Source organism: Takifugu rubripes, chromosome 1 (assembly GCF_901000725.2).
Source record: "Takifugu rubripes chromosome 1, fTakRub1.2, whole genome shotgun sequence".
Classification (NCBI taxonomy): Eukaryota; Metazoa; Chordata; class Actinopteri; order Tetraodontiformes; family Tetraodontidae; genus Takifugu; species Takifugu rubripes.
In genome coordinates this window covers 18,292,117-18,319,320 of record NC_042285.1, presented here as the reverse complement: position 1 = coordinate 18,319,320, position 27,204 = coordinate 18,292,117, and the positions used below count along the sequence as shown (strand labels likewise).

The following is a 27,204-nucleotide window of genomic DNA, read 5'->3' as shown; positions in this document are numbered from 1 at the left end:
TATAAAACACTGGGCAGAGGGTTCACACTTTCAATTCATCATATCGATTGCCAGACTATTTTACAAATGGCTGAACTTTAAGCGTCAGTAAATCACATGGAAGCTCATTCATATTAAACACAGAAAGTAGAGCTACAAAATAATGACTCAAACTAAAATAAAATGCTATAATTAATCTACAGAAAATGGATTAATTCATATTTAAAAAAGAAAGAGGCAAACACTGCCTACTGCTGTCAGTGTCCATGATAATCATGTAAGAAACATCTTTCCTGTCACCCAGCTAAGAGAAATGAAAGTGTTACCACAATCACACATCCACATCTGGTGCAATTATTTGAAAATGAATGAAAAGTGTGAGTTTCCTCTCAGAAACAACTGGAAAAGTCATGACTTGTTTACATTTTCCCACCATAGGTTCTTAGAGCCCAGGTTTTCCTCATGGTGCAGGATGTGTGGGACACTTATACAATCATATATGAGCATAAATGAAAGGGGCCGGCTGGAGGGGAGATGACATTCAAACATTGATTATAATGCATCCCTTTGGCAGTGGTTCATATTTATGAATGAAGCTCTGAAGTAGAGAACCTCCTTGTGTGTGTGCTCTGATTTTATGTATATTAGAATACACACAGAGCTCCATATCTTAATATGAAATAGAAGTTGGAGCTTGTTTTAATTGTTCTGCAGAGTCTAGTGCACATCTGAGGTAATGTTAATATACTGAAAGTCTTGCAGTGGCTCTGAATTGATGCTTGGACCTTCATTGTCAGTTTAATTTCATTTTAGCTTCAAATTTAAAATCTGGTGCACAAGCATCGTTAAACTGATATCGAGAGGTTGCAGGTGACCTAAGAAGAAAAGTAAGGCCTTTTCTGTTGTGTTTAGTGTTGTTTTCCTATTATTGAGGGGGAAAAGCAAACAAAAGCAGAGATGCAACCATCTACCACAGCTCCATGACAAAACACCGACAGAACAACAGTTAAAAAAAAAGTCAAACTATCTTGTGTAAGAATAGTGCAAGGTCAACTTCAACAGCAAAAACTGGCTGTGAAGAAATACAAACACGGCATTAATCTCTGAATTTTCCTCCAAAAATTAGAAAATGAAGAAGGGACAGCATGGATGGCGCCTGGATTAGCAGTTAGTGCAGGAAGCAGCCCTGATGAAATAGTTAAGTTTAGTGGTTTAGGAGCCTGTTAGTACTGCACAGCGTCACGGCATCGGCAGGTTATTTTGTCTGAGCAGTGTCCTGGTCCAGGGGGGCCACCGGGGTCGACCACCACCAATGTCAGCATGTGTGGGTGTGTACATGTGTGTATTTTCTTCAAATGTGAGCAGGCGAGTATCCTTATGTGTAGGAATTGAGACATTCCTTTGAGCGTGACGTGATGTCCTGTAGCTCCCGCTCTTCCTTCATTTTGATGTCTTGGTAGGCATGCATTTGACTGGCGTCCTTAAGGTAGGCCCAGTTTGCAGAGAGAATCATGAGGAAGTGGATCTGGAAGAGAAAGGGTGAGGTGGATGGCCAGTGAGCATGTCAGAGACGCAAAGCAAGCTACAGGAGTCAGAGCTACATCAGAGATCCAAGGAACGTACAGTTAAGATTAATATTAAGACTTAACACAACAAACTGACAGAAGGTCACAGGAAACAACTGGAATTCTAAAGTTATGTCACTACGGCATCTTGTTATCCACAGAATTAATGAAAATACACCTTCAGCTGAATGAGAAAGAGGGCGAGTGTTAGATTAAGCAGCTGTGGAGGCTGGAGGTTAGTGCCAAGCGTGAGGTTCTGTGAATCTGAGCGCGACCACATGCACGTCTGTACCACACCGCTGCAAGAAAATAGACCAGTAGGGGTATTTTTGTAAACAAAGTTGGTTTATTTTGTATAGAAAGTAATAGCTACAGTCTTGAAAACCTTAGGAGCAAATTAGATAATAAAGATGCGCGATAAGTATAAGTAACTATAAACAGATGAAAAAAAAATTATGTAAGCATGCAGGTCGAGGGTTAAGATAAAAACAAACTGGTCTTTAATGGCACTTCGAGAAAGAATCAAGTCAAATTTATGAAACAAAACATCAGCGTCTCACTGTATCTGAGGCTAAATCAGCCCTTATTTAAAAAACACCGACTTTAGCTAAACAAGTGGAAATTATATATATATGTATATATATATATATATATGAAAATATATATATATGAAACACAAAATGAAAGTGAAGGGCAAGACTGGTGCTGTGCCATGTGCTGGCAGTTACTTTGTAAATCTACAATACACATAACTTATCACAATACTTGTCAGCTCTTCAGACGGTCGATGTTTGTCTTCACTTAAGAATCTAATGTGTGACAAAAAGAAGTAACACTCGATATTTCCTGCGTAACACTATGGTGTGGGTCATTAATGACGCTTTAAGGCAAAAGGAAAGAAAACTGAGGCCCGGCCATCAATTACAGAAGATCTGAAAATAGGAAACTCGTTTCAGAGCTCCGTCCTGAAAGTCTCCACAGGCTACATCCTTTCATACAAGGTGAGGTGGTTAAATACTGTTGTTTATCTTAATATTTGGATTACTCGTGCAGTCGGTGTTCTACTGTGTGTTTGTGCTGTCAAGATTGGCTCCACACACATTCCGAATATAAATAACACCGTGAATAACTAGCGGTGTGCAATTCTATCAGTCTGATGGTGACTAGAGGAGAACAGGGAAGAAAGCAGAACAGACCCATGAATGCGACAAGCCAAACCCATCTGAGCCGACCGATCCTCAGACAAAAGCTACCCCGGATCTGAGACAGCGAACAATCAGCTATTTACACTAATCGAGACATGTTGATGTTTCTAGGTTCTTTTTTTTTTTTTGTTTGGGTTTTTTTTAGTTGAATTGTTGTCAGTGGCACCTGTCTACTCGACACAGCCTCGACTGCTGTGCCGTCCTTTGATAAAGGGCTTAAAACTTAGTGCAGCAGTCTTCCCGACTCTTAAACTTCAAAACAGCGAAGTTATAAGTGGTAGCCATCATGTAGATCAGCTGGTGGAAGAGAACAAGAGAAGTCTGTAAGAGAACATGCTGGTGACCACTTCATCACAGCTAATGTGACAAGTTAATGAAGCCACGAATCGTTTCTGAACACAAAAATGAAGGTTAATTTAACAACACACATCTGGTGAGTTTTAAAAGTCACATGTCTTGTTTTCTTTATTAAAGAAATTGTGCATCAAAGCAAGCTACCATCTGAAATGTCATAAACGGCCGTGTGCAGCTATGCAGATGGGACAGCGAATGGAGCTGAGGAACAGCCAATAATATTCATAAACCCCATGGGAATGAAGAGAGGAGCAGCTGACGCGGTCTGTCGGTACAGACCCGGCAGAGACGGGCTGAAGGGGAGAGGACGGACAGAGTGGAGGGGATCTTACCAGCGCGATCACGGTGGCTCCGGCTCCGGCACACGCTACGATGTACAGGTGATAGGACAGGTAGAACTGAAACCATGAGCAGCAGTGGTCACAGTTAAACACGGTGACATCACGTGTGATCACAGTTACGTGGAGTCAGAGATGAGCCCTCACCTCATTGGTGTTGCAGATGTCGCTCAGTGTGGAGCCGCAGGCCTTGCCCGGCGTGGCGTTCCATGGGATGATTCCTGCAGCAGGGAAAATGTGTTGAACATGTTCACATTTCCTCCTACAACTGCATCACACTTTTCTTCTGAAAATATTTTAAGAAGCCATAAGAGTAACACGTAGGTACAGTATAACTACATACTGTGTCATTTCTAAACAAACGGCTCCCAGATTTAAAAGCAAACACGTAGAATGATGATAAAACCAGCCGAAACAGCCTTTTTTTCCCTCCTACCATACTGACGAACATCAACGCAGATGGAGTCGATGTTGGTCATGTTGGCCATGGGGGACCTCATGGTTGCACAGGTGGACCACATGTTGTAGAAGAGGAAAACGGGCACAGCGGAGAAGCCGAAAACCCCGAGCCAGGCCACTCCCAGGATGTACGTGAGGAACACAAACTGGCGGGAGGACACAAAGGCAGCATCAGAGAACCATTAAACCTGCGCTTTAATGAGAATCTGCCGCTTCAGTCACGTGTCACGAAAGGTTTAAAGCGTCCCACGCATGAGGATCCGGTTGTGTCAACATACCATTCCACTGATGCAGCGCCCGCAGATGGTCGTCTTGAATTCGCTGTGCAGCTCTTTGACGGCGCTGGTGGTATAAAAGCCCTCAGCCAGGAGGATGATCCCGTACAGGAAGAAAAAGGAAGCAATGCCGTAGATGACGTACTGCATCAGCTGAATCCTGTTAAAGAGCGGCGACATCAGCTCCAGCCGTCAAATCTGCGGTCAACGTGTTTGTGGGTTCCCGACCCGTCACACACACGCTGGGCGGAGAGAGCAACGCCATGCTGTGGTGTTTACTGCCACGTAACCGCTGGAGAAATTGGTTTAACTTTAAGATTTAGATGCACAGAGAGGCTAAGCCCAAATGTGGAGGGAGCAGGTGATGCATGTCTCTGGGAGTCATCTGCTAAAAGACAGACTGCCTCTGGAGACATCTCAGATTAAACAGTGCACTCCATCTCCATGGTAACGTGAAACACATGTGTCTCTGTCATTCCTCTTTTATTGTCTGGACTAATGGAGGCACGATTAAAAAAGAGGTCCATATTAGGAATGATCTCAAGGATGAAGCAAACTGGGGAGACAGCATGTGCTAAAAATAGCCAGCATCATGTTATTATAAGTGTCCACCTCCTTTTATTTTTCTCATTCTAGTGGTGATGTCATGGCGCTGTTGTACACATAACATAATATGTGATCTCTGTGGATCACCGCCAAAAAAACAACACTTACACGTCAGTCAGCATGGCGTGGTCACTGGTGACTCTGGAGAAGTGGGATTCCAGAATGGTGACCGTGCCAGTCAGAGCCACATGGCCGCACCCGCAGAACAGGGCGACGCCAGAGAAGCAGAGGATTGTAGCCACCAGCGATGCGTACGGCACCCCCCCTAAACATTTGATGCAGCACTCAAAGCAACCTAGAATGAGGAAAAAGGGAGAAATGTTTCTTTGTAAATCTATTTACAGTAAAAGCTGTACAGGGTCATGACCCCTGAAGGCAATTCAGCCCCCAAGTGTTGCTGAATGAGCACTGCTCAGTCAGATTTTTACCAAAATCACATTTCGCTGAGATCTACAAAAGTAACCCACCCTCAGCGCTGTTCACAAGTTCTGAACAGTGAGTTTTTCCTGCATCAACATTTTGGTTTTCACTACAATTGGAGCTTCATCTGTTGGTTCAACACTGCAGTAAAGGGCACCGATGAACGTCCAGCGGGTCAGGGGAAGTCTGCCAATAATGACAAATCAATGGGCGCTCACACCCAGGGAACAAAGTGACCCAGACGCATGTGCCTCATGGGATGTGTTCTTGTGCTCTGGGAAATGGAGCCATGTCAGCACAAAGCTTCGTCTGTGAATATGTACCATCAAATGCCTCCGATTAGATCCAAATGTGACTGGTTGGATGCGCTAAAGACACCAGAGGGCACAATCAAACATATAAAGAGGACCTTTCAGTTGTTCAATACTTCTCATCTTATGATTCTCAAATCGATGTCACATGACTCAGACAGGAATGTATATAATGTTTGAATTTTCCATTCATATCGCATCTGCAAAATCCCAACGCCCACTTTCCTACACTCTGAAGTTTTAGTGTCTGCCAAATCAATTGTACTTCTTCCTCGAACCTTTTTCCTCTTCTGAAATTATGGCTATAATTTACATTTGTGTAACTGTTGCATAAATTATTCTAGATAGCTCACAACAAAACGTGTAGGGCATTTTAAAGCTAGCAGAAAGCTTCTATATCTTATAAATGGATACACAGCATCATCTGGTATGACCTGGGGAAACATAGTTGTCATAAATTGGTGAAAAGTTGGACATTGATCTGGTTCAGAAAGATAAGAGGATTTATCACACATCCACGTATGTTTGGGATATTTCTCCTTCCATATTTAGACTTTGCAGCGTGCTGATGGCTGCAACAAGTAATTTAACATGATAGGAGGAACTCAAGCATATAATATCACCTACAGACTTAAACGCAGTCATGATACTGTTTGTGTAATTGAACAGAATTACATTGAAGGACTGTCTAGTTTGTTAGGTCACTCTGAATTGAAGATTCACGAAGAGTTCAATAACGACCTTGCAAATTTCCCTTTATTCGCTTTAATGTTGTTATCCTCCAGTCAACATATGAAAATCAAAGCTCACTAGCTCAAATGCACTGACTCGTGGTTTGTTAGGATCGTTCTCTCTCGTTCTGGCTTTGTGGTGCCACCAAATTTGCTGGAATGTCTCAGAGAGACAGTTCGGCCCAAACAGTTATGTTATTGTCGACGTCTACTTCAGCTGAGATACAAACTGTGTATTTTAGGATGCTGCAGCAATGTGGCACGGTTTTGCCTGTTTGAAGTACCACTGTTGTTTTTTTCTGTAGTCCATCAGAAACACACTTTTATGACTGGAAAATCTTCAAAGTCCGTTCATGTTTGTATGCAACAAAGCAAACGAAAGTGGATATACTGGAGCAATATTTTAGCAGTCACACACTTTGTCCCAGCTGTGTGTGTAGCACTGGGAGACAAAACAAATTTCTGTCCCGTGGTGGGCGGACAGGGGTTGCCATGGCAGCCTGTAAGCCACAACTGAATGAGTGTACCCACAGCTGAGTGGCTAACTTTTACTGCAGGCCACGTCTCTCCCTGATGAACATGTCAGGGAGGATGAGCGAGCAGCTGGGAGTCAGAGCTCCGCAGGATATTGAGCGCAACTGCAAAGTAAATACATTCCATCTAAATGAAGAGCTGCCCGTGTGGCGGCTGTCATTGTCGGCTATTCAACAAAAGCAGTCGAATTCCCCGAAGTAGGCGAGAAACACGCTCTCCGTTACAAAGTCTCTCATATTAGCGACGACTGCTTTGTTCAACATCATTCGGCTGCTTTTAAAATGGATCAGCTCGGTGCTCAGAGCCATGACATAATGGCCTGACCCGGTTTGTCATGAATTTTGCTGGATGCAAAACTGTCATAACACTGTTTAAAAGGCCTGCATTGACGGTGGATCTTGCCCCGGAGCCTGACACACAGAGATTTGGCTTCTGCACTTAGGAAACATGGTTAAAAGCCATCAACCTGATCGATAAGCTATGGGGATGATTAGTGTCTGCTCCAACAGAGCGCTTTACTTTTGAAGCATCGATGTTTTGGCCCTCTTAATAGAGACGTGTCATGTCCTCTATAACCGAATAAATCCAAGGTGGTGTTTTTACAGCTGGACGTGACATGTTGACAGGTCAGCGTGTAAGTCTGACAGACTGAAGAAATACTGGCACTCCATTAACCGCCTCAGGAAACTGACTCGGTCAACAAAGAGGCTCTGTCGCGGCTTTAGTCCTGGTGTTCCACATCACAGGAAACAGAAATCGAATCAAAGCTGGTCGAAGTAAAATCACTTCCACTTAAAAGAGAGGTGGGAGTTGAGTTTAAGGGCAGATATTTTGTGTATAATCTCATCATAAAACCTGATGCTTGTGACAGAATGCAAACATGAGAAGACATTGTTGAATATTCTGTTTATATTGAAAAATAATCTGTAATTTGGTCATTTCTGACAGTAGCTTGTCCTCCAGACGCTGGTGACAGCTTATTGCAGCGCATGTTTTATCTCTGTCCGTCCTCTTTTGCTGTGAATAAGAGCTGAAGACTCTTAAATAACAGCTTTATTACAACAACTGGATCCTATTGCTGTAAGAAAGCTGATTGTATATGAGTGTATAAATGAAAATCACGTTGTTGCCTTCGCCCTCCTGATGACATTCACATGCTCTCTGACTAATACTCCTGGTTCAACGTCCGGCCACATCAACCCGCTCCGTCTCGCTGCAGCAAGACACAGTTTTAAAAACACAGTGAGAGCAACACACACGGGTTATGGAGGGCCTGTGATGACAATATCAGGGCTACAGTGGAGGCCTGGTCAGCCACAATGATATAACTCGGAGAGAAGAAAAAGAGACATTTGTGTCACCAAAAGTGTGTGTATGTTGGTGTGTGTGACATTGTGTGAGCGAGAAAGTCCCAAGATCCCCAACACAAAGAGCCAGTGTGTGCTGCGGCTCTAAAATGTCCATCACACTGGACTCTCAGGGGCCATTTAGAATGGCAGTGAACCGCAGTCCAACTCTTCCGGCTGGCAGGCTGTAGGCCCAGAACGCGCCCACCACTGAGCTCCATCCTGTGTCCCTCCAGCATAGTTCAGCCACAAAGCGGCCGCCTCTCAGGAGGATCCTGTTTGTCAGAGCGGCTCACATCGTTGAATGTGTGAACGAGATGGATCCCGAAGAGCAACAGGACTCGTGCAGAGCCACAGTCAGAGAGTCCCAACGAGTGAGAGCAGGGAAAACAGGAGCCATCCAAGTGAATTTTACACGACCTCGTCAACACTGAAGTGAACTTCACAATGAGGTGAGAATCGTCAAAACAGTTCTTTACAGCGATTTGATTGTGATAAATGAATCACCAGCACCTTTAACACCCCAAATCTGTCCTTTTATTAGTACCCTGTTACTCACTTTTGTCATTTTCAATAAAAAAGCATTTGAAAAAAAGCCTCAATCGAGCCATGATTCATTGACATGTAATATATGTCTGATGTTCATGGCAGCTTTGGGAGTCAACGGGAAGGTTGGCTCCAAACAGGTTAATCCAGCCATACATCACTGAAGGATTCCGAGCTCGGGCTCCTCGTGCCGACTCCTCCAGCTGCCTTTGCTTTATCACTCCCGACCCTTCTGACCCGCAGTCCTTCAACAGTATACAACATACGTCAACACAGCAACGCTGAAACCCACAAACAGCTGGTGGAGGAGAATGTCTGCAGTTCCTGCTGATTGTAGAGAGACACACCAAATGGAGGCCATTGAACAGCTGGAAACAATCACACGTGCACACAGAGAATTCAATTAGATTTAGATAGGAAAATGATAAATATTGGCAGAAAAAGCTCCACTCGTACAATAAACCCCACTTGTGCACCATTTGTGATGAAATCCCAAGTTCTCCATCTCATCCTCGACTCCTCGAGTGTCTTCCAGCTTTGTCAAAACAACATCCACTTTCAACTGCACCATTCAGCCTCATTAGCAACACGTGTGTCCATTTACAGCTAATGGCAAGTGTTGCTGTTTGCTGCTTCAGCGCGGTGCCAAAGCACCGTTTATGAGAAGCAGTCTCATTTTCCACACTCTCCTCTCTGAAAAGGGCCATACTTAAAAATGCTGTAATAGCTGTAATGGACGTCCTCGAGGGACTGGGGGAGAGCCCAGCCTTCCGGGGTAACTTCCTCACAATGGAAAACCTGGACTCTGTTCTGCGTGTGTGTGTGTGTGTGTGCGTGTGTGTGTGTGTGTGTGTGTGTGCGTGTGTGTGTGTGTGTATGTGTGTGTGTGTGTGTGTGTGTGTGTGTGTGTGTGTGTGTGTGTGTGTGTGTGTGTGTGAGAGAGCTTACAATTAAAGGCATCGATGGCTGTAATGGCTCATAACTGAGGGTTTGTGTACAAAGGAGCGGTGATGTGTGTGAACCGACCAAATAATGCCAGAGTCTCTATTTAAAGGTAATTATCACAAACTTTGCATCTGCTGGCTTGTGCAAGATGGCCCACGAGGTTCTAACATTTTCAAACATGCCTCCTAAAATGCAGAGATGTTGGCAAATAGCTGACATCGTCTAAGAGATCGGTTCTGAAACTGATAAGAAGCTTAACAGGTATGCATCTTTTCATGCAAGTAAGCAAAGCAACTTTTGCAGATATGATTTTATCTGTGTTTATCGAACATTTGAAAATTCAAAATACAATTACAGTACAGACTGATCTAAACAGACAACATGTGCCGGTGACTGCCTTGACTTTATAAATCAGTAACTCTTGCGTTTCTATGACGCTTTCTCTCTCCTGATTTCTCATCGCTGTCTACATGTTTCATCTGTGTGTCCCTGCTGGCTCTCACTCCACCTCATTAATCATCACTGACCCCCCTCATGATGCACCCTGAGCTTTGATTGATCAGCTGTTGATTCTACAAGCAGCTCTTCGTCCTCAAATGTGACACGGCTATAATGGCGACCTGCGGCGATGCCCCCCCCCCCCCCGCTGCTGGGGCCCAGTCTGCTGAAACGTCCTGCAGCCTGTACACTTCAATTAGACAAAGCATGAGGGGAAAGAAGGACTTAAACCACGGAATAAGGGTAGAGATGAAACCTGGAGATGGAAGCATCCACAACTGGACCATTGCAGTAGCTTCCTGCAGGCAAACACGTGAGATTTCTGTGAACACGGTCCCTGGGGAGCTGCTTGTTGCGGGCTCTTGTGTGCAGACAAATAAAGTGGCAGGAGTAGGTTGCAGCCCCAATAAATACAGCAGAACGGGCTCTTTGTGAGCTCTCATTGGTAGCTCTTTTGTCCCGCCTCTGTTCTTGAGTTTCCTCTGATGAAGTTTCCATAGTTGTTCGTCTCCCCTCCAACAAAAATGCTTCCTTTCAGCAAATTCACTCTTCCTCTCTCCTCGCTGTGCCCCGTTCCCACTTGGTTCTCAGTTTCTTCCCTGCCTTGGGAAGGCGACTACAATGAGGAGAATAATACTCAAAACTATGCAAAGTATAGCTCTAAAGGAGGGTTGGAGCTAAAGGGTTAAACTTTACACTGTGAATTTACTTTTCAAGGGATTTTATCAGTGCCTGGGGGTCAGTCTTTTACTGAGGGTGAGGGGACACTGTCACTTTAGTCCAGGAAATGAGCATGTGTGCAAGTGCATGGGGGTTCGCCCTTCATCTTGTGATTTCCACCATATGCCCTCTGCTCTTGCAGCTCACATTAACCAACTCTGACCGCTGTTTCTCCTCCATCTGGCGTCTCTTGCCTCACATAAAAAAAGACACAGGAAAGTAAAGCAGCTTTACATTTCCTACACAGAGGGACAGAATGTCCTCTGGGCTGATGCAAACAACAGAGGGAACTCTAATGGCAGCGCCAGAAACCCCTGAATACTTAAACATAAAAACTTCAAGAGTGGAGCAAGAGAGAGCTGACAAATGAGAGCCCAACACAGTGAGAAAGCACAAAAATGGAGGAAGATGGATAGTGAGAGATGAGAGAGGATGACACACAAAATAGAGGAGACATTGGAGAAGATCTTGGCTGTGTTTGTTTGGCAACAGCCGGTGGAGGAGCCCCAGGGGTATGCTAATGAGAGATAGGCCTTTCAGAGGAGGGGGGAGTCGGGGTGCTGTCTTCTCACGGATAGCAGGCCTCAGAGAGGGAGGGGGGAGCCTCAGGGGTCAGGGAAGTGAACTTAGCAGGGATCCCACAACTACAAATGCTGCACTAAGCCCTAAGCTTTTACACCATCAGAGGTGAACTCCTTGTTAAGTGGTGAAGCAGCCAGCCAGCCCATACACAGCAGTGACAGCTCTGTATCAATGGACAAAACCTGTTTAACCCTGAGCAGGAGCTCAGGGCATGCCTGGAAAAATGTTTTGAACTTTAGATATAAGAAAAATAGCGAGACAAAAGGCATCGATGAGACATTAGCAAAATGTTTTGCAATATTTATCCAACTGGTTGTTCGTGTGCTTCAGCAATGCTTCACTTCACTCAGATAGTTTATAACTGGCCAACCAAAATACTGTAAAGCATGAAGCGTTTAATTGATTTCAGTCTATAAATCTGTTAAATATTTTGCACTACATCATTGTTGTTAGAACTATTTGCTGGACTTTAGTTGGCCAAAACCAGAGGAACAAGTTTAGCTCTTCTTTAAGGGTGGGGTGCAAATAGCTACAATAGGAATATATGATTTCTGGCCAAGCATATATATACAGATAACACATGCCTGATGTTTGCAAAAGCTCTGAAAATGAAAAGGGAAACATATAATTCCCAAATAATAGTGATAATCTACAGTTTCTAGACAAATCAGCCATGACTGAAATGAATGATCCTTAAATTATGTTCCTAAAGATTTTTTTTTTCTGCTGAAATTGTATTTCATGTACTATTTGCATTTTTCTAATGTCTGTGTTTCAGCGATTCATAGCGGTTAGCACTTTAGCTCCTCATTCAGGCCGCCTATGCTGAATCACTTTGCCCTGTGCTGCTGGGAACAGGGTTCCTGTGGATGTTGTGTACAGCCACAGAGGTGTGTGGTTGTGTGGAAACTGTCAGACTGTGGGAATAATCGAGAGAATGCAGGAAAAGCCTGAGTGCTGCATGCTAAAGTTGACACTCAACATTCCCATACTTAAGGACACAATCGGAATGATGATGAAGCTCATACAAATAAAGGAGCTTTCACTGTGGGTCAACCTTTCACGCTGTGAGAGCGGGGGCCCAGAATGCTCCTCAGTGTTCAGTCGCCCGTGAAGACCTGCACCCAGTGTGATTCACACTGAGGAAGGCGTTCTCAGGGGTGCAGGACTGAGCCTAAGCACCACTTGGAGAGAAAATAGGCTTTCTGCTCCCTGGAAGATCAGCGGCAGGAGTGTGGTGAGGTAGCTGCCTCTGATTACAAAGATGGAAACGACCATCATTTTATTCCAGCCTGGATTCAAATGGAGGACATGTTCACGGGTCAGTCTGCTCAATACGGCCGCTGCACGTTTGGCAAGCTGAGTCCAGCCTCATCGATCGGTCGATAAAAGCCCTGCGCCACAAAAGCATCATACAAATCCATTCAGTTTTTGTTGACCCAGTTGTCTACAGATGCAGAATATCCCAACATTTCCTTCGTGCCAACATTTAGCCCATTGAGACAAGCCTCTCATATCCAGCATCCAACTCATGTAACCGATACGTAAATAAACTCACTAAGCAACGCAGGAGAAGCACTTCTCACTAATTCTAAAGGAAAGAAAACTGGAAAGAATGATGCTATCGCTCGTTGTTCATTAGAGGCGAACATGTGGGCAGCGACAGGGAAACCACACTGAGAGTTCTCATAATCAGCCCTGTTCTTTCCTTCATCTCTGCGTAAAAACACAATCACTGGTGAAAATCCCCTTTATGGACAGACAGTATAGCTTTAAAAAAAACAGATAATCCTATATACTTGGACTCATTGTGGATTTTACATCTTCTGGGATGTTTCATTGTAGGTGAAACCTGCTCTCGGTGCCGTTTCAAACACTTCTGCCGGAGTAATGTGACACCACCAGAATGGAGACGTCACAACATTCACTTTACATTAAGATTCTGAAGACACTCGTCACATCTCCCTCATCCTCCTGTTGCTTGAAAATGGCCGCCCGCCGTGAGCAGTGACCAGACACGAGGTGACGGAAACGATGACCTTACACACGGATTCCGAATCACGTTTTCAAACGTTCTCCCTCTCAACCTTTCACTGTACATTTTGCAGATTCCATTTTTTTCTGCACCATAATTGCAAATGTCTGGCCAAACAATGGCCACAGCGTCTGACTCAGCACGACCACAATTACATGTTTGTGTTTTGATCGTGTTAAGTTTAAAAAGAGGGAGACAATCGTTCAGGCAGGCGCGTTTGACCTCTGAAATGTCTCCACCAGCCCGATTGTCTGGCATCTCCACTGTGGTTAGAGGGAAAGTGCGGTTGTGCAGATGATTCACATTATATTCTAACGTTTAAACTGGCACCACGACCATATCAGACAACATCTTATCCTAAAGAATTTCATAATTCCAGTCTGGAGCTGGAGGAGCAAGGCAGCGCCAAGAACCGAAACATAAATGTGGAGGAGTGAAAGAGATTTTTGAGTAATTGCTTGGGTTTTTTGGGGGATTCTGTTTAGAATTGTAAAGATAAGGGCCTGGGGGAAGCTGGGTAGTTGTTGTGGTCTGACACTTTTCTACTATCCAGTTAGAAATGATAATGATCCTGTCTATTCCCTCTATATTATATTGTCATTATGCTTTTAGAAAAAAAACTCACCGTACATGAAAAGTCGAATACTCCAAATAGCGCCATAATGGCCAACGTTACCACTGCATTGTACTGGTTTTTGTGCCAGTAAGAAGCCGAACTAGGAAGCAATGGTGGTTGATTCATTCACTGTAAATCTCCTCAGGATCATTTCATATTCCCTCTTACACCACATCTAATAGCCTGCGATTATTTAGACATTGAGCACCTGACCATTAATCTATGAGTACAATCCCACAAGGCCTTTCTCCACCAACACTAATCCTTTTAAATGCAATACCTATCAGCCTAAGCAATTTTATATTTAGCTGTAACAGTGCTGACTTGATTTAAATGATCCTCGAGTGATCAGACAGCAGGTGTTTAGAATCGCAGAGGAGCTGCAGACGTACAAACGGAATTACTGTATTATTACTCGTAGCATCAGGCCATAAAGTCTGGGAACTCACATTTGAACTTGGAAGACAATTAAAATTAAATGGATTTTGAAGATAATGTAGTGCTTCATTTCAGGAAGTATGGATATTGTCTTTTTAACAGATGAGGGTCTGGAACAACAAGTTTTCAAACTTCAGTTTGGCTGGAATGGGAAAAACGAAGACGGAGGGTATACACACTCACACACACACACACACACACACACACTCACACACACTCACACACACATACAGACACAATAGAGCCACAATGAAGTGCAAAGAGACATCAGACAGGACTGAGCTAATCTCGGGGTTGCTTCCCATGGACAGTCCCCACCCTCTGCTGCATCTATCACAGCTGCTAGGATTTCTCCCCCCGTCTTGCTCCCGCCAGTCTCTTTGTCCTCACTCTGCCAACCTCTCACCCCTGACCCAAGACTTCACCCCTTTTAACACCCCCCCAGCTTCTTTTAAAGGGAACAGCCAACCTCCTCCTTACGTCGGCCCAACAGACCCCACGTTTCAGGATTCATGGTGCAGATGACACCGAGATTGATTTAATGCCATTGTCCCACACCACTCACCCTCTTGAGAGTCAAAGCTCTGCGTCCTGCAGCTGGATCCTGGAGGGGCACTGAGCCAGCCCGTAACCTGAACCTGACACTCTGCCCCCCCCGTCTGTTTGTCCTCAGATCCTTGATGGAAGCAGGGCTAAGTGCTTCACAATAAGTGTTGTAAAACTGCTCATCCCACCAGAAAGATGGAAGCTAATCTCGCTATTGGACGGTAAATACAGTGGCCTCGGGTGACCTCTACGAGAGTGGGTCAATCCATTTCTGCTCCTAGCACTGATCTCCAGCACCACCTATGGCGTCAACATGTGGTCCATTGCACAGAACGTACTGGAGCAAAGTGGTTTCGTTCAGCAGGACCACGGGAAGCGAAGCAGTCGCTACGTTATTAGCACTGTCTAAACATTTATACTCTGGAATGTAATCTGAGGATGCTCCATCAATCAAATGATGAGGATGTCTCCATAGATGGAAATACTCACAGCACACAGGAACACCTCTCTGATTACACAATAAAAGTGGGGACATTTTCCCAACTGCAATTATTAAGGGGGCACGAAGGCTGTAATTCTATTGTGTAGCAAAATCTGCACAACATGCTGGTGTTAAATTTGAGGCATATAGTGGTTAGGGTGATGGCAGATTAAGATTATGTGCCACCACTTCAAGGGTTTCTAACTATGCTACATTTGTAATAACACATTAGTTATAACTATTTGATTAGTACTCGAAGAGCCTGGTTGTTGACAATTGATTTACCACAAAGGCCTTCCCCAATAATGACGATAAATCATAAAACCAGCCATCAGGGGGTAATCCAACATCTGAAAGAGACAAAAAATACCCTTTTCAGCTGTGGCTGCTCTATTGTTACAATGGCGTATTCCCATGGAGGCGAGGCCAAAAGCTAAGATGACTTATGAGCTCCCTCAATGGCGCTGCTGCGATATTAACGCCAGTAACTGATCCCTGCGCTAATGCGCATGCGGCTATAGGGTCAAGCCATTTTTCAGACATAAAAATCAGGGATTTCCTCTCTGCCATGGCTTCTATTTTGCTCCTTCCCCCCAAGGATCATTTAAATGGAGTCACACAAAAAAGCCATAAATTATCAGGCAACGTGTGAATGATGAAGTCACCACACCGTTTAAAAGGTTGTGTCACATTAGATCTGTTCAAAAAGCAGCTCTGCAAAGCAAACGGCCTCAAAAACACTCTACTATTAGGTTTCCTGCAGCTGTCGCCTCACCGAAGCTCAACCACGGCTGATTCTCATCTGCTTGGCAGAAGTTTCCCTTCCTGACCAGGATAAAAGGCAGACAAGGAAATCTCTCCCTTGGAAAGGTTTTTTTCTTCTTAAGGTAACAAAGTTGTCCCTGGCAGTGAAAATGTGTCACATGTAGCATCACCACAACGTGAGCGCGGGGGAGTCGTATGCATTCCACGCCACGTCTTAGAAAAACAACACGGCGTGCTGGGAGAGGCAGAGATGTCGCTGCATCTCAAACAGGATTTTACACATAATCCAGAAGACGGAGGCATAAAGAAAGTCATAACATGTGTCTCCATTGAAATTCCTGCTTAATTCATCCCAAGCGTAGCATTTGGCCGGGTCCAAAAGCTCCCAGGCTGTCTGGCAGGACTCTTCATATGCTGAACATTTCTCATCGGGGTGCTGGGGTGCCCCCGATGCTTTTTGTCTTATGGCTGTTTAGCAGCTGCGTAAAAGCACCGAGGACAAAGGCTTATCTGTGGAGGGCTGAATACACTCGGTGGGCACTCAGCCAGCGGCTCGATCCTTCAGGCTCCCACACTTCAGAAGCGCCCGATGTGTTCTGCTCTTGCTCCGTGCACATGATCTTACAGGAAAATTAGCTGGAGGCCTGGCTAATTCATCTAATTTCACCTATTTACTTTAGCGTCTGAGCCTTAAGATGTGAATTAGACGCTGTGGAAGTTTAGAATTAACTCTTGAAGGGGCAGACTTCTCAAACAGAAGGAAATGATACAGAACCAGAACAGCTGAGCGCCCTCCTCCCGTCTCCGATTGTAGAGGGTCTGTGTGTGGAAACACATCAACGTGGCATCTCTGGTTTCAACATATCAAAACTCAAACTGGACTGATGATGTTGATATTCGCGATTTCCCAACACACATGGTCGGCTGCTGTGTAAAGAAAGCTTGTTGGCAAGTTAACAAGTGGGAAAAACTGCATTTAGAAGGACATAAAAATCTGTTTGAACAGTCAATACCAGAAAGAGGAACTGAAATGAAGAACAGATCCGACAAAACACAAGTTGAGGACGTATTGCACCATGTTTCCTTAGATGGAATCCAGAGACTCTACTTTTAGAAATAGATCACCGGGTTTGTCTGTCACTCTGATCCCAAAAGATTTTCACCCTGAATTAGTCATCTATTAAACAGTATCAAAGGTATCTCCTGCTGCTTATTTGACGGTTTAAAAAGCACCAATTTACAAATCAAATCAAAATGAGGCCAAAAACCTGCCAGCCTGTCCCCCTAGGAAGGAGACCCTCCAGGAGGAACTGGAGGACAGCAGTAAGTGTCCTGTCACCTCCATGACCCAGAGCCAGATAAGTGGACAAAGATGGAACCACATTAATTAAAATGGACCATATATATATAATGAACTTTTGAGGTTATTAGAGGTTATTTCTCTCATTGTCAGCATTGTTTTAGATGCTAGAGTTTGGATTTGGGAAAATACAACCAAGACCATTCTGTCTGCTCGGTGTGGCCACTCTGCAGGAACATGCTGCACAAATTAGGCCATCAAACAGGAGTCATTGATCTATCTTCGCATTCCCACATTCACAGTCGCACACAAACGTCGTGTTCTATTTACAAGCGTAGCCAAATATGCGTGTGAAGAATATCGACAGTTTAATCAATGTTCCCGTGATAGTGGATCAATGGCAGCACTCGGTGAATGAGTGCACGCTCATCAGTTGGACGTGCCCGTTGCCTTGACTGACCTATTATTTCCCAAAAGCCTTCTGGAACAATCATGTGACACTGAACAAAACAGTGATAGAAACTGCTGCTGACGAATATCACCTCCGTGCTCCCCGTGGGCGTAGTGATGCTGGAGAAACAAATAGAGCCTGTTTTCCTCTTTCTTTTCCATGAAACTTTGAAGAACAGTGATGGAATGATACTGTTAAGTTACATTAAAAAGGTGTGTTTTGCATGTTTTGTTCATCTGCACAGGTCACATGCTCGCGTCCCTCCGTTCACCTCTGCTCACATCCAGTCTCACATGTTCAGAGAGGAACCTCTGTTCCACGTCACGGTGCTCAGCAGCTCTGTTTGTTGCTGGGGGCGTTATAAAGCTCAAGAAAGTAAGATGACTTTTAGATCAGATCTGCAGAGCAGAAACAAGAAGTGAAAATGAGACGGGAAGGGAAACCAAAATTAGAGCAATTGGTCAGAAAGCAAGCAGAGAGGGAAGCTTGAGATAACGTCTGGCAACGTCATAATCTGCTAAGTATATTCCAATCAGAAAGACAGCAAGAAAACTATAGAGTCATGACAGCAACTGCCTCGTTCAGGATGATATTTAGAGTAATCAACGTCAAAATAATGCACGTAAATCGACATTTATCGTTCAGATAGACCACATTATAGCCAATTAAATGAGAGATTTGTGTCGTGGAACTGACCAGTAAACACAAGACAGCCCACATCGACTCGTTGTCATGTCCACTGTCATGTCCACGCATGTGTCACTGCCACTGAACTGTCAGCTATATAATCTGACAACTTCCAGACACCCTCCTTTACCTAAAGGCAGCCGTTATTTAGACACAGATAGTGAAGATCTGTTGAGCTTGTGTATGTGTGGACCCCTGACCCCTGATGTGTGGACCCCTGGGGAACAGCACTATTCAGAAACTCTTATCAACAAGTCCTCTGTGACTTACATTTAACATCAGCAACACTGGCAAACTCAATGTGTGTAGCAAATGAACTGCTAGACTGTACTAGACACTGTAGAAAGATGCCTAATTAAAGACACATTCAGAGCCGTCACTTGTGATTAAATCACTGCTTTTGCCCTGTGAGGGTTGATTCTGGGGTGCTTCCAGCCTTGGTGGTCCTCTCCACCAGCCCACCGAACACAAACCACCGTTTTGCAACCATCTTCAAGATGACCAGACACTAAAGATGGAGTCCATAATCGGCTCTGCAGGAGTCTGCTGTCACGTGAGAGCTCCCTGTTTTGGCTGAAGAACAGAAAAGATGGCCGCTCGGGAGCAGGCCGTGGATGACGGGAGATGTGCTGAAATGTTAAATAACACAAAGCTACGGTCATCTTCAGAACAATGTCTGAGTCACGGGAAGAGTGTGGATTTAACATGTCAAAAAACCCTCAGCCACCTCTTCAGTGGTGAGAAGAATCTGAGTGATTTTCCATTTCTGGATGAGCGATCCCTTTAAACCTTTCCTCTGGTTGACAGATGTCCTCCCCTAAGAGCAGCAAACCCCAGCAAGGAAAACTGAGCAGACTTTCATGGTTTCCACATGCAAATATTAAGCATGCTATTCACATGCAAGGATTTGTCCTATAGATCATCCTGACAACCTAAAGAAATGCTCTCTATAGGGAGAACTGACCACGGCAACCAAAACTATGGGTGTGGGTAAAAATCAAGAGTCTAAAACAGAAGAAGCATATTTGTGGATGTTTGTTATCTCCCTTTGAGTTCAGCAGATTGAGGCCAAGTTGTCCTCCTACACACACACACGCACACACACACACACACACACACACAAATGAAGCGTTCATCACAGGGGCAGGGGAGAATCACCCTGCAAAACAAGCAGCCCCCTCTAGAAGGTGAAGGTCACTGTAAAATCAAACCAGACCTCAGTTTCACAGAGTCCGTGCGACCTCGACACATCAGCAGCTCCGCACTCGCATCAGCTTGGACACATCCTGTTTTTTTTGGTCAGAGCTTTCATGGGCAGGACTGACCCGTTTTCCTTTTTCACAGTTCACCCAGGAAATCACACTGCAGCTTCACCACATCCGACGACTTTTATTTCATTTTTAGCAAGTCTAACACGAGTCATGGAGACAGTTTGAATATAAAATAGGAGCTTCTGGTAACTGGACAATGTACAATAGAAATGCAGAGTAAAATTCTCTCTTCTGTGAGGCAGTCAAAGGGGGTCTGTGGGCAAATTAGTTCACAGGGCATCCGCAGTGAAACTCACAATTCAGTGGACGTCTCTGTACATTAAGAGCCACTGAAGTCGCACAAAGGAGCAGCTCCAAATTAGGAGCACAAAGACGCCTCTGTGAGGAGCTTCAGAGTGAATTAATGAGCGCTGATACACATTTGAGAGCAGTGTTTTCTGCCTGGCCTCAGCTGCACCGTGGCAAACAGGACAGGGCAATAAAAGATGCCAGAAATTCTATTGCAAACAGTGAACTGATTCTGAGCTGAACCTGTTTGGTTTCAGCTCAGGTGGTCACCAAAGCTTTAAAGGTGGAGGGGGGAAAAGACTTAATTTGCTTCCCATCCAGAGCAGGACCCCCAGACCAACAGAGAAACAGCAAGTTCTGACCCAACACACACAAAATGGCATTTTTAGCTACGGAGCGTCTGACTAAGTCGATGTTGCCTGTCAGCTTTTCCACTATTAAACTCCGAAGCATTCTGATCTGGAATCACCACAGACCACAGGGACTTTTCGCCGCGACGGCGCGATAGTCATCCGTGGTTGTGGTTATTCTGTGACAGTGGGGGCAGCGTGTTTACACCTCTGCGACCTGCAGGAATCCACAGACTTAATCTCTCTAATCGCTTTTCTCCTGTTGCCTCAGCAGACTGCGCCAGACTACGTGAAACAGGGTCAGGTAAGCAACCCGTCGGCGCAGCCCTGGACGCGCACATCGGTCCGATTACAAACAATCGCCGAAAGTTGGAGCGCCAGAGAAGTTTTAAGTGAGAATCGCGCTTTGATGGCGGAAAAACGGTAAAGTTGCATTAATCCTCGACCACGTCAGCTTATATGTAGGCTTTTCCAAATTCTTACCCATTTTGATCTTCCGAAGTGTCCGAAGTGAAGCGTTCAGCAGAAAGTTGAGCCCCGGCTGCGCGAATGTTGCGTCCTGGGATGCACACTGGCCGCCTGGCTGCGCCAACACTCAACACAGAGCCTCTTTGGAGATAGCCTTGGTGACGTCACCGCAGGGATTACTGATGAGAGGCAGTCCTCCCCCCTCATCCACATCTTCAGCCCTGGTCCAAAGTTTGAGTTGTTCCTCATCCTGATTTCGTGAGCAACTTTTATCTGGAAGAATTCGTGCTGATGCGTGCTGAACCTCGTCTGGCACGTTTCAAAGATGATGTCTGTTTTATCAACCCTGGCTGGGAGGAGATGATGATGATGATGATGACGATGACGATGATGATGATGATGATGATGATGATGATGATGATGATGATGATGATGATGGTGGTGATGGTGGTGGTGGTGATTACATCCAGGGATTCTCTGTACTGCTGCTCATCATCGACAAATGAAAGGTGTGTTGTCAGGTCAGCAGAAGAGGTCTTATCAGAGGTCAGAGGTCAACAAACATGCAATCAATTGTCTGCTGATCATGGGATGACAACCTGACATAGTGGTGGTCAAATCTAATATATAACACACAACATTAATCATGCTCTGTTTGTTTAAGTGCTCTTCAGTCCTGTCACAATGTAACTGATAAGGCATATTCAAAAATGTAATATAGCTATGAGATAACGCTGCCACTTTAATGTGGTTGAAAATGAGTTAGCAGTGTTTTGAAAGTCTCTCAGGGTTACATCCTCTGCTCCAGTGCTTTTCTCCAACCTAAGGATTAAGGTTGGGGCAACAGTACTGACAAAATTTATTCCAATATTCCTCGTTGATTTTGATTTGACATGACTTGACTTGTAAACATGTGGAATCTGAATCTGATTTTAAATCAACTAATAAGGTGACAGTTCCACTGCACAGCTGCCCTGAATACCAATACAACTCTGACTTTGTGAGTCTAAATCCTTTAGAGTTATACTAAGAAACACATGATATTTGCAGTGAAGTCCATTTCCCCCCACTCTGACCAGTCGTTAACATTAAAACCCATATGAACAACACACATGTGTGTCACAATTCTACTACACTGCTGCAGAGAAACACTAAATCAACACAAAACATTCATGTGTTCATGTTGATTAGAGGACATTTCGGTCAGACTGTCTCATCTATAAACAGCCTTGAATGCAATGATCATTTTTAGAATCTGTTGAAATAATTGGCTGGTATTTGAGGTGGTTTGAACTGTTGTGTGTGATGCGTCCGGCGCTTCTACCGACATCATTCAGCATTAGTGTGAAGGCAAAAAATGGAGGCGACTCTCACAGAGACAGATCTGTCACGGTGCTAACTCATCATCATTACTGTGTGCTGGTATCCTTGGAGTTTTCTGCAGCGCGTCCACCAATCCAGCCTATTCACTGGTGGCCAAGTGGCACCTCTCAATGGGCCGTTTCATGGTCGATACAAAAGCCTCAGAAAAGCAAATATTTAACTGCTCGACTCTACAAAGCCCCACGAAGGCAGTATTACGGTTAGTCAAATATTTTGGGGGATTTTTAACCTGTTGCCCAGGTGGACTTCCTGTCTTCTGCTCAGTCTCTCAGCAGGTTTGAGTTTCTGGACGTATGATTCGGATCCGCGTGAAATAAAAAAATATATATAAAAACTTTGGAACTCTGCATTTGAGTCCTTTCTACACATGTTCAACGCAACTCCAGTAAAAGTGAATCACAGCCTGCATGCAGACCCTTTTGCCCTGTGTTCTTGTGCTCGGGCAGCGTGTGTGAATAGAGGATCTGGATGGGAACATTCCAGCACTGGGCTGGCTGTTACAGCAGGCACAGCAGCTGGCAGACAGCAGGCATGCAACCGCTAAACTACGGCAAAACAAAACACATCAGACAAAGTCCTTTATCTGACAGCAGACTGTGCACGCGGGACGGCTGTGTCGCTTAGCAACCGTGCACGGGATGATTTATTCACTGGAAACTAAAATGTCTTGATAAACTTTGATTAGCCCTTTGATTTGACAAGTAAGCAGTTGTAGAATAGGAGAACAGAGTCAGCTGTTATTTTCGCACCTGTTGAGGTAATCGACCACACGTTGGTCAAACATTGGAGACAAAGACGCTCAACATCAGCAGAGGACGTCCAAGGAGCTGCAGCGTTGCAATATTTCATGTTCTGCATGTTTTTAATCAGGAATATGCACATCCTGGCACTAGAATAAGCCTGAGGGAGGCCTACAGAGTCTAATTACAAATTAAGGAACGCTTGTTGAGGTCCTGCACTGGGCACAACAGTTGTCATGGTAACAGCCCACTGCGAAAAACAGGGGGCATTGTGAATAGACTCAGGAGGAGAGGCAGTCGGTGCTCAAAAGTTAAGCTGGCATCAGTTCCAAAACTTTGTTGCACGTCTGGCCTGCTAAGTGTTCCCGTCAGCTCGTAACCACACACTCCAGAAGCTAACGTAAAGATGTCAAAATCTGCAGCGGCAGATGTGCTATTACATCATTTGTTAAGATGTTGCTGTAAAATCAGAGCCGATTCTATTTTTCTTTAATTACAGTCCTTTGTCCGTGACAGCTTAAGACCAGCGCAGGTCAGCATTGTTGACGTGTTGGCTCAAGACTTTTCCACAGCAGTCCGAGGAAAATCTCCTCATAAAACTCTCAAAAATCTTGAACAAATTAAAACAATTCCTATTTTACGATGTAAGCAAATCCTCCTTGTGCACCAATCGAATGCCTGCGAGAGAGAGAGAGAGTTCCTTCAGCTTTCCTGGGAAGAGAACATATGAGAGCGGAATTAACATCTGGTTTAGTGTTTGAGCAGAAGTGGAAAACAGCTTTATTGCCATCTAATGGAAACATATTGTTTACCACCAACCACGACGGTTTAATCTCTTCGACTATAAAACCAAAGGTTGTTGGCGGCGTTTGTGGACTTCTTCATCCCTTTTATTATGGATTTCGCCACCCGTTTCTGACCATGTCCCCTGTTACGGACCCTTAAATCTGGCTCCTGTTCAAGTTAGACTCTCTTTAATGTGTTGGATGGAAGAAAACAGGCTGAAGGGGCGACTCGAGGGCAGCCGTCAGCACGTAAAACAGCCCTGAGCTCTAATGTCATTTATCGGCCTCCAGCAAAGAACAGCTCCAAGCAGCTGGTGGGGGGGTTCTATCCAGGCCAGTTATCTCCTCGAGCGCATGTGTAAAAGGAGGAGATGATTACAGGAAAACAAGGCTGTTGGAAGTCGAGTGTAAAGTAAGAAAACCTCGACGAGAAAATGTGTTTCCTCTGCTGCCCTGATTTATTCTTTTGAGATCGAGGGGAGATGGGCGTGGCCAGCTCTGGACAACTTAGGAGACAGAATTTACTCTGGCCCTTGGAAAAGAAAACCCCAAAAAACCAACTATTCGCACTCTTGTGACTCTGCCTCCAGAGATAATTGGGTCACTGCAGCTTTGTCTGCAGGATGCACGAGAAAGACGGCATCAGCAGTGCCTCCGCGGCCCTGACGGGAAACGTTTGGCTCATTGTCATGTCGGCAAAAGTGGAATTCAACAGTGAATCACCCTGCAGTTATTAAATGACTGGAAACTTTCTCTGCTAACTTTACCCTCTACTGCTGTAAAACACTGAATTCCTCCACCACTCCCTTCATTAGTTGGCTGGCAGTGAGTTCAGGAATCAAGGAGCACTGAATAACTTGCCCATGCGGATCAGTGATCATTTTTGACACCGTTTCAATGTAAAAGTATGTTTTTGTTGGAGAGGAAGCTTTAAAAAGTGAAGGCACGTCGACAGCCAGGCGCTAGTCTGGATTATGCTGCCATCTGCTGGACGTTTGTATGTCTGTCCTGGGCTATTGAGTCCAAAAACACCGAAGCAAACGCTGATTAAAACATTCATCCAAGTTCTGCTCACACACAGAAGAGACGTATTCGCATACTTTTGCGGTGCTGTCACATAAACAGAGCAGACGATTTAGAATTACTCAAGCGCTGGTTTACATTAGTGTCCCTCACACAAACACAGGGGTTTGCTGTGGAGGCAGCACGAAGCCACATTTTTAAAAAGAGATTCTTTAGTTTTAATTCTTTCATCCGATGAAAAATGAGGCCGTAGCCGAGCCGCTTCAGGATTTCTGACCCCATCCAAGAATATCAACAGTTTATCCTCCCAAAATCTCCTCCGTCTCTCAATGGAAGGAATTTAATGTGCTGATGGAAAAGTTTTGCAAACACAAGCGTGTGTCCAAGCACGCTGACCGAGGCCATGGGTCTGATCTGTGGTGACATTACAGCGTGTTTGCACAGAAGCCCTTTGCTTTAAGGTAACCCCAAATATTTACGGGAAGCTCATCACTGGAGGTATTTATATCACTGAATACTTTCAACACTGGCTGACATCGTTGGTCCCGTTTCCTCTTTTGTTGGGTCGCATTCAGAACCAAAGTTCAGATTTAACAGCACATTTGTGAGCGGGGTCTTACGTTTCAGCTGGCTGTGGGGGTTTAATTAATACTTTAAATGTCACTCGTCGCTGGATTTCCTGTTGATGTTTTATAAGATCTTTGTTGCCTCAGTGGCGTCGGTGCAGGAGGAATATTTACACCAACCTTTGTTCAACACAGACGCTCTTGTTCATGAAGACAGCTTGAAGGCCGTCTATTGTTGACTTTCGGGAGAGCAGAAGAAATTTTAAATTAGCAAGTGTCAATAATGTGAGGTTTCTCGCCCTCCCTCCGTATCACAAATGTCACATTTCTCCAGAGGACTCCCGTTGTGTCAATTTTCAGATTAAAAAAGTGGCGTCCTTGGGTTTACCTGAGGGAAATTATGGAGTCATGCAGTGACAGGCGATTCACGTATTTTGAATGGTATCGCCTCCAAACAGCTGCTCTGGGTCTGAAATGGAAGCAGGAAATGGTTTGGCCACGTCTCTGTCCTTCCCAACACTTTAGAAAGGGTACAAGGACTCAGGAGCAAAGCTGATTCTCCCTCACTAGCTTACTGGATTTTATCTTATTTCATTATTATAATAATTTAGTTACCTGTCTTTTTCCTTTTCAAAACCCAGTTTTACATGTACATACTAAGCTTTGTTTGGACTAGTGTGGGGTTAGTGGACATGACTGGGATATTATTGGGGTCATCCTCAACTCATTTTCTATTTTTATGGGGGTTTTTCATTCCTACATGGAATATTTTCTAAATTTGAACTTATTACTTTACTTCAAAAGAAAAAAATTCAGCAGAACAAAATGACATTTTTAAAAATTAAATTGTAAGATATAATCTTAAGGTAAAAACTAATAACTCAAACTAACTTATGTTAAAATTACTGTCAAATGTGGAAGATATTACAATTTTTGTATGATTCATACCTGTGCAGACAGACTCAGTCCCGAGGCGACTTCTGACTCACAGTCTGATTCATTTGAAATCCTCTGAGCAGATCAGAGTTTTTGGGAAGTTTCTTCAGGATTACCTCCACCTTCCTGATCTTCACAGCAGAATGATCTCTGTTCAACCTCCATCACGTATTACGGCTTGTGTCAAAATTCATTCAGTCCAGGGGAGGAACGGGTGGAGGTCCGGTGCCACTTATGGATGATGCAGAGTTCTGCATGCTCATTAAATCAAAGCTGTGCGATATTTGTTCTGACGGTGTGAACATGCGTTCTTCAAAAGCATCCCAGGTAATTATCTCCAACTGAACGTCAGTGTCGTCTTTACTGAAGTCACGCAGCCATTTGCGGCGTGATTATGCTCCAGCAGCCTTGAAGCTAATTTCCCTGCTGTGTCTTTCAGAAGCGCAGTCGGAGCTAATTAGAGATACAATAAATGTTTGGTCCATTTTTAGGGCTGCTGACCTCCATTTCTTACTTACTTTAGCAAACAGGCTGCGTGTTCTCAGGGAGACCATTAGCTGCTGCACATTAATACGCTCTGGACTGTGGGGCTGTTGCATTGTTTCCACTAATTACTAATTTTCTGACTGGATTTTATCTCCATTGTCTGCCTGCTGCACTC

General features: G+C 44.5%; 2 protein-coding genes across 11 annotated transcripts in view; both read right to left on the bottom strand.

Annotated features, from left to right (window-relative positions):
* LOC105418387 (ABC transporter F family member 4-like) overlaps window positions 1–27,204 on the bottom strand; it is a 239,284-nt gene that overhangs the window by 48,955 nt on the left and 163,125 nt on the right. The gene's annotated exons all lie outside the window — the stretch shown is intronic.
* Window positions 538–21,279, bottom strand: gpm6bb (glycoprotein M6Bb). 2 transcript variants are annotated; one of them, XM_011609090.2, is made up of 7 exons: window positions 21,126–21,272; window positions 4,890–5,076; window positions 4,179–4,335; window positions 3,878–4,046; window positions 3,589–3,662; window positions 3,436–3,501; window positions 538–1,504 (listed from the first exon to the last, which is right to left on the bottom strand). In XM_011609090.2, the coding sequence occupies exons 1-7, from the start codon at window positions 21,127–21,129 to the stop codon at window positions 1,355–1,357; spliced, it is 807 nt and encodes a 268-aa protein (XP_011607392.1). In that variant the 5' UTR covers window positions 21,130–21,272; the 3' UTR covers window positions 538–1,354. The 2 variants fall into 2 exon arrangements, with proteins under 2 accessions (XP_011607392.1, XP_011607397.1); XM_011609095.2 differs by lacking the exon at window positions 538–1,504 and adding an exon at window positions 1,869–3,046 and having other exon boundaries at window positions 21,126–21,279.